This window comes from Orbicella franksi, chromosome 11, assembly GCF_964199315.1.
Source record: "Orbicella franksi chromosome 11, jaOrbFran1.1, whole genome shotgun sequence".
NCBI classification, from domain to species: Eukaryota; Metazoa; Cnidaria; class Anthozoa; order Scleractinia; family Merulinidae; genus Orbicella; species Orbicella franksi.
The window spans coordinates 22,701,340-22,708,879 of record NC_138155.1 but is presented as its reverse complement, the minus strand read 5'-3'; the positions used below and the strand labels follow the sequence as shown (position 1 = coordinate 22,708,879).

At 40.2% G+C, this 7,540-nt stretch overlaps 1 protein-coding gene across 1 annotated transcript in view; it reads right to left on the bottom strand.

Moving 5' to 3' along the window:
• Positions 1–3,236, bottom strand: part of LOC145502214 (uncharacterized) — a 4,015-nt gene extending 779 nt beyond the window's left edge. The window contains exons 1-4 of the mRNA XM_081481472.1: positions 3,098–3,236; positions 1,853–2,214; positions 1,179–1,379; positions 1–596 (exon numbers count right to left, since the gene is read on the bottom strand). The exon at positions 1–596 is cut by the window's left edge and continues 779 nt beyond it. Of these exons, the coding sequence (XP_081337598.1) occupies positions 258–596; positions 1,179–1,379; positions 1,853–2,214; positions 3,098–3,236 (1,041 nt within the window). The 3' untranslated portion in view covers positions 1–257. The remainder of the gene's footprint in view (positions 597–1,178; positions 1,380–1,852; positions 2,215–3,097) is intronic.
• Between the last annotated feature and the right edge of the window lie 4,304 nt (positions 3,237–7,540).

Here is a 7,540-nt window from a genome sequence, read left to right as displayed (position 1 = left end):
AGATAAGTAATAGCATTTTGGTTGGTTTTGACGTCATTTGACTCGCTACCTTGCTTATGTAACGTAGAAATCGTGAATTTCTGCATTTCGTTAAAGAGAACTTGGAAAAAAAAATGCAGAATTATGTCAAAAAATTTGATGTTTGGCCAAACCTACATGAAATTTGTGGTTGCCATGGCAACGTCAAAAATGATAGACACAATTGACGTGTCAAAATTTCCTCGGAGGATGACAAATAACCACACCTTACTGTTTTCTTAGTTAGGATATTTATCAAAAGAATATTCTTTCATAAAAGGGTATTTCTTAATCATTTTTGTGACGCGCTCTTTTTGCTCCTCGGTCCAAACTACTGTCTCTCTGGTGAATGAGGGAGCTCCATATAAAATCTTGCTGCATTTCTCAACGTAATCTTTAGGACAAGTAACTCCCAAATGGTCGCACAATCTTTGAAGCGTTTCCTTGGGTCTTAGCACTGTTTCGTGTCCTGGTATATCGAGAACTGCAGCTCCGTACCGTTCCCTGACGCGCTGATTGGAGGCTGCCATTTTGAAGTAGGATTCAATTTGATTATCAAGCTGCACCTTGTTTTCTTTCTGTTGGAGATAAAAGAAACATAAAGCTGGAGTGCTAATCGCCCCCCCCCCCCCCGGGGGGGATTACTTTCTAACGTGGAATATATAGGTATGTGCGGCCCCAAAGTGCATGGTTTTGTAGCTGTTTTGGTCATAAATAGGGTATCGGTTTTGGTCATTTTGGTCTCAAATAGGGTATGGTTTTTTGCACTCTAGTATTGATTTGGGTATGCTTTTAAGAGAAAGCCACTTTAAGGCCACGATAAGACCATCAACTAAAGACCTTCACAATGTCTTGAACTTGAAAAAAGGGAACTAATTATAAGGCAAGTCTAAAACAGGGTATTGATTAAAGGGTCAGGTCAAAAAAAAAAGGGTAGGGAAAATCGCATAATTTGGTCTTTAATAAACTGAGAGTTTTGGGAAGCTTGCCGAACACCCGCACCCAATTTTTCTGGGAGGACCCTCTCCCCTGCCGGGGGGCGGCTAATTGTAAATAAATAGGTGTAGTCACTCCTTATCTCCATACTTCGTGTAACATACATGAACTTAACCCTTCAATGAGCATGATGACCAATGACAAAAACACCATAACCTTCTTACTTTTACTCCTTCTTTCCTAACAGCGTCACGTGACCCTGTAGCGCGAAGCATCATGGTTGCTATGTTGTCAAAGGGGTTCCTGTGAACGTGTATGAATTTCATTGGTACTTGAACGACTCGATTGATTTCTTTCAGAACATTCAGATTTCCGAGTTGGTCTAAGGCTAAGGCTGTGTTTCCTCCTTGTTTGTCACCGATAACCTTGGGAAATAAATAACAAAAAGGATATAAATAAAGAACGCTAGATAGAAACAAACAAGCAAACAGAAAGAGAGAGAGAGAGGAGAGAGAGAGAGAGAGAGAGAGAGAGAGAGAGAGAGAGAGAGAGAGAGAGAGAGGAAGGGATAAAAGACTAGAAAGAAGGAAGGAAAGAAAGAGCGAGAGAAATAAATTTGCATAAAAAGAAAAAACTGAAAGGAAGAAAGAAAGAGAGAAAGAAATACAGATAGACAGACAAGCAGACAGGCAGACAAGCAAACAAGCAGACGGGCAGATAGAAAGACAGACGAAGACAGACAGACAGGCATGCAGACAGACAGACAGACAAGCAGATAGACAGGCAGATAGACAGACAGACAGACAGACAGGGGAAAGTGTAGGCGAGAGACGTAGGGAGAAAGACCAACGGAATGAAGAAAGTTTTATTGAGGCACAGAATTACTTTATTAACGTACCTTTATTCTCGTTTGATAACCTCCTTGCCATAAGCCTGGTACGTTGTAGCTGTAACCTTCCATCTTCCCTTTTGGATACTTAGAGCGAATTCCAAACATTGCTTGTTCTCTAGACAGCTGGTGGAGGTCATAAAATAGATGATATTTTGACAGTTTTGTTTTTCTAACAGTTGATGGCCGATATTTATTCCAATATTTTATCACATCGTATTCATGTGGGATGATAATCTCTGGATGTGCATCCAATATGGCGCCCACTAAGCTATGACTGCTTCGAGGATATCCAATGAACATTACAAATGTCTCCACTCCATCGTACAATTTGAGCAGTTTCTCTGCATAAGAGAGGGAAGCAGTTTTAACTGAAAGAAAAATAAAATTTAGTTTATTTCAGCTGGCTTCAGAATTGTTTTCAATTTCGAACTGCCGGAACATTTTCACGTCATGCTTGACCATATACAGATTGAACCTTTGCATAAATGCGCCTAGATTTGAATAACAATACTTTATAGATCCTTAGCCTCGTACAGATGTTTCCAGACAAAGGATTTTTCACATGAATGAGAGGCTTTGGATTCATAAGTATTGTTATCCACGTTTAGGCGCCATTTATAAGGTTCTATACAAGCCCCTGTTTACTTGTAAGGTCTGTGTGTCCACTCCCTTCTTTAGTTATAAGTACCACTCAGTAGCGGATCTAGGGGAGGGGCCCGGGGGGCCCGGGAGCCCCCCTTATTTTGGAAGAAATCACAGAAGGAAGAAAAGCCGGCGGGCAAGCAAAACAACCCCTCTCCTCCCCCTTAGCTCAAGGTCCTGATCCGCCACTGCCACTTGTTCAGAAACGGTTACACAAATAATGTTAAGGGCGTTTGGTCGCTTGTCGCCTGATCTCTTCAAGCACTCCATTGAAATTAAGAGAACTTGAAATCTTCTTGTACGGGTCCTTCATATTATGACAGGCTTGACTACTTAAGTGGGCCACCATGGGAACAACATTCCAGAAGCCACATATGGAGACATGCTACTATATGCTGACACATAATAAATTTAGAATTGTGAATGTAATAACTTGAAATCAGGAATGTATGCTATTATAATAATTTCCTGCTTTAACCTGGTTAAATGTCCGTTTTCCAGGATACAAACTTATCTGTCAACAATAACAAAAAAAATTCCTCTTCTTGCTAGTTGGGCATGCATTGTCGCGCGAACTGCCACCATCCTATATTTGATTCAGACTCGTACCCAGTCTCTGCCTCAGAATAGAAGTGTTTTCCATGCTGTGGAAACCAATATCTTCTTTCCTTGACAATATTTCGAACATTTTGGATGCATTAGGTTCTTTTTTGCTGATAACAATGTAAAAAACTAAACCAGCGGCCATGGTCCAAAATGACGTAAGCATCAGAAGAAATCCTCTCGAAGTCATTGTTTATTTTCTGAGAAGAAAAACAAACATTATTAATGATAAACAACACAAACTGTAGGCAAATTTATTCGGTATATTGCCCTTTTGTCAGTTGGTGATTTCGAGAATTGAGCAAGACATGGGTAGGTTAAGTCTGTATACGAGCCCCGTGGCCTATCAGGCCGGCGATTATCTCCAGTTTCAGTAGCATGAAACCATGAGAATTATTTCTACTCCCCCTGGATGGGATGCTGGTTCATCGTAGGGTTATCCCCAGCATTAAAATCGGCGCTACCCATTTATACATCCGGGTGGAGAGAAGCACTGTAAGAGCAAAGTGTCTTGTCCAAGAACGCAACTTAATATCCCCAGAGTGCTCGAACCCGGACCACTCGGTCCGGAGGCGAGTGTACTAACCGTGAGGCCACCGCTCCCCCAGGACATAATTGACGGGTTAATCCTCTAGTTTTGCAGATCAGTGAAAGCATTTTACAGAGAAGATGTCATCATACACTTCAAATAAACATCTCATAATCTTTGGAAAGCACTCGTACAAGACCATGCTTTGGTCTAGAACTGGAAAACACTCCAACAAATAAGAGTTTTGCCGGTTGAAATACAATTTACTCACGAGTAAATATCTATCAACTAAAAGACATTACATTGCCGCAGCAGTTTGAAGGAGATTTTCCTGATTTTTGCCAAAGTATGATTGCCATTTTTCCTTGATCATTAGCAGTAACAAGCCTCACGAAAACTGAAGGTAAATAGAGGTTATCCATAAGTAATATATCAAATATGAGAGACAGTGTTTCATCGGGATATCCAAACACCGAAAAGAGAGTTGAAAGTACGACGCGCAGCGGAGTATTTGCGACAAAATGCGAGGTATTTGGATAGCTGATGAACTGTCTCGAGTGTTTGATGTATCTTCTTAATCGAAAAAAAAAAATAAGGAGTAGTAAACGGAGAAGGAAAATCCTCAAAATCTATGTTATTTAAGACAGGGTATCCAAACGTCCTTCACGGTTGTGATTTTCTTTGTTTTAACTTGATGAATTATTAATGAGTTTGAGAAGTGGAGTTCTAGAAGTATACCTATGGAAATGCTGTAATCTGAACTATCACCTCATAGAAATCTCGAGCTCTAGCTCGTAATCTAGATGTTAGATTTTAAGGAAGATACTCCCTTTTAAAATTAATCGTGACCTACGAGTATCATGAAAAACTTCCAGTATCTGCGCCATCACACGGTTTAAACTGGATAAAATGCTTGTGGTATTTGCTTCAAACTATTTTTTTTTTTAAGAATGTATATGTTTTGTGCCCAGGCTGAATAATCTTATGCTCTACCGACTGTGATTGGCTACTCGATTGGCTACTCGTTGTTCCCCGCTGTGTTCCACTCTGTGTCCCTTGACCTTCTTTGCGTGTTTAAGAGCAGCTTCGCCTAAATATCAACTAGACTTGGAAATAGCGAAAAAATCGAATTTCTTCAAACTCGCCCAGAATGAAGCCCTACGGGCACTAGTTGCAAAAATATTGTTTTAAGTTCGATAAATCAAAAATTATTTTTTTACGCAATTTTTTCGTTTTGATGCTCCAAATCGGCCAAAATCGATTGAAAATGAGCGGCATATTCAGAGGCTCGTAAACTCAAAAGTAAAATTCTTCATTACAAACTGATTGTACGTCGTATTTGCACTTCCTTTCTTGTATATTTAGAGCTAAATAGATCGCGATTTGATTAAAACTGAAATATTTGACGAGTTTTCTAAATTAACGACCCAAGATAGCTTAACAAGAGGTCTACATTTGGCCTATTTTCAAATGCTAAAAAGGCGTTCTGGTACACCGCTTTTCCCAGAACGACCAGTTTGGTCTGAACGAGCATTGTTTCCTCTTTAAATTGGTGAAATAAAATTTTTTGGTAAATAAAACTGCGAGCCCTGTGATGCCGAACTAAATGCAGCACTTCTTCCTGAAAACGTGACCTTTGACTCAAGCGTAATGAAACCGATTACTACAAGAAAAGCAAACGCTTCGTTATTTTGAAACATTTTCTAGTGATATCTCTCCGAAACCATTATTGCAAAAAACTGCTTCCAGATATGAAATCTTACAGGGTCAAAGAAGGAGCTAAACAGCGCATTTTGACACAATAACTTTGTTTGCTGAGAATTCAAGTCAATGACCGTTATAAACGAATTCGAGTGAAATTTGCGAACTTGAAGTATTGTTAGCCGATACTTACCTGAATATTTATACTTATAGCAGAATCGTCTTCTTGGATTAGCCTTCAAAAGAAGCTGGATCCAGCTTTGGAAACCTCTAAAAGAAGAATTGTTTAATGTTCCGTGACCTGCCCGCTGCTATAAATTCCATGCACATGCCGACCGCATGTCTGTCGTAAAACCAACTGAACTCCACTGACAGGTTTCCATAGGCAACCCCGAAATAAACAATCCCCACAAATGTAAAGTGAAATTGGCTGTCTTCATGAAGAGTTAGAGGCTAGAGTCAAGTTCCATTACCTTTAAAAAAAGCTTGATTTTATTTGTTTGCGTCGACTTTGTTCACTCAGTAGTTACTGTCACTTTCGAATAGATCGTTTTCACTGTCACGCAATAAAAAAATAAATCGAAAACCATCCAGTGGAAAAAGCTATGAAATTATGATGTTGTAGAAGAGAACTAAATAAGCCACTTCTCCAAGTTTTAGGCCTGTGCGTTTCCGCAAATTTCAGATATTCGTCGAAATGTTTCGCCGATATTTACAGAGCCCAGCATGAAAACGCCATGTTGGTGTACCTCCGTGGTACACCAATATGGCGACCGGAAAATAGTGTAAACATCTGGAGCTTACTTTGGCTACCTAGGCGACTGATTATGAGTACTGATCAAACAAGCATTTACATAAGTGAAACATACTAGCAAAAGTATGGCTCGGTGACATAACAACACAAGTTGACGAGGCTTGCTCAACACAACAACTTTATTCTCTAAGCATCTTGGGTAACACAACAGCTTAACACAACTTCCGGTTACGAATATATTACACTGCTTTCCCCCAGATTTTCAGGATGCACTTATACCCAAGACATAGTGATAACCTACAGTTACAGGTTAAGTTTAACAACTGGTCTTCTAATCCTTTGAGATCTTCGCAAAACTGTAGGTGGACTACTTACAACTAAAGGAGATACAACAGTATCCTCGTTTTCAGGTGTGGTTCAGAAGTACTATCGAGAGGATTCACATTATCATCATTTATTTTCTGACCACTTGATTCAGGCACCACGACATCTGGCTCACTGACATCATCTGGTACATTATCATGTGCTCATATCATGTGATCAGTGTGCACATATCTGGTTTTGTGTCCTGTCCTAACTACATAGGTTCTGGGCCCACAAACTTTAATTATAGTGCCTGGAATCCACTTATCAGTCTTAGAATTAGCCCTCGAGTTTCGTGCCCGCACCCTGTCATTTCTTACAAAGGATCTTTCCCTCTTACATTTCAAATCCTTATACATTTTCTGTTTCTCTTGCTTATTCTCTACAACTTGTGCCAGATTAAGCTTAATCAGACTTAATCTTGTTCTTAGGCAACGCTTCACCATCAACTCAGCGGGGGTCACACCAGTTGTACTGTGAGGAGTTGTGCGATACCGAAATAGAAAATTAGCAAGTCTGTGTTTCATAGAGATGCCCTTTTTACCCTCAAGCACTTGTTTAACTAAAGCATCCTTAACAACTCTCACAGACCTCTCCGCTGCCCCATTAGATTGAGGGTGATAGGGTGGAACCAACGTGTGCTTGATGCCGTTTTTGCGCATGAATTCGGCAAATTCAATGGACGTAAACTGTGGTCCGTTTTCAGACACCACCTCTTCAGGTAAACCATGAGTAGCAAAAATTAAACGGAGCTCATCAATAGTCCGTTCAGTAGTTGTAAAGCTCATATGTTTCACTTCAATCCACTTTGAGTGGCTATCGATTACTACAAGGAAGTAATCATTACCCTTCTGACAGAAATCAATATGGATCCGTTGAAATGGTCTAGTTGGCCACTTCCATGGGATCAGGGGTGCACTGGGTGGGGCATTTCTAACATTTTGGCATACCGTACATACTCTCACTGCTTCCTCGATTTCCTGATCCATTTTTGGCCACCACATGCATGTACGAGCAATTGCTTTCATACCACATATACCAGGGTGTTCCCAATGCAACTGCCCCAGCATTTTGGCTCTAAAGATTGGTGGAATAATCACCC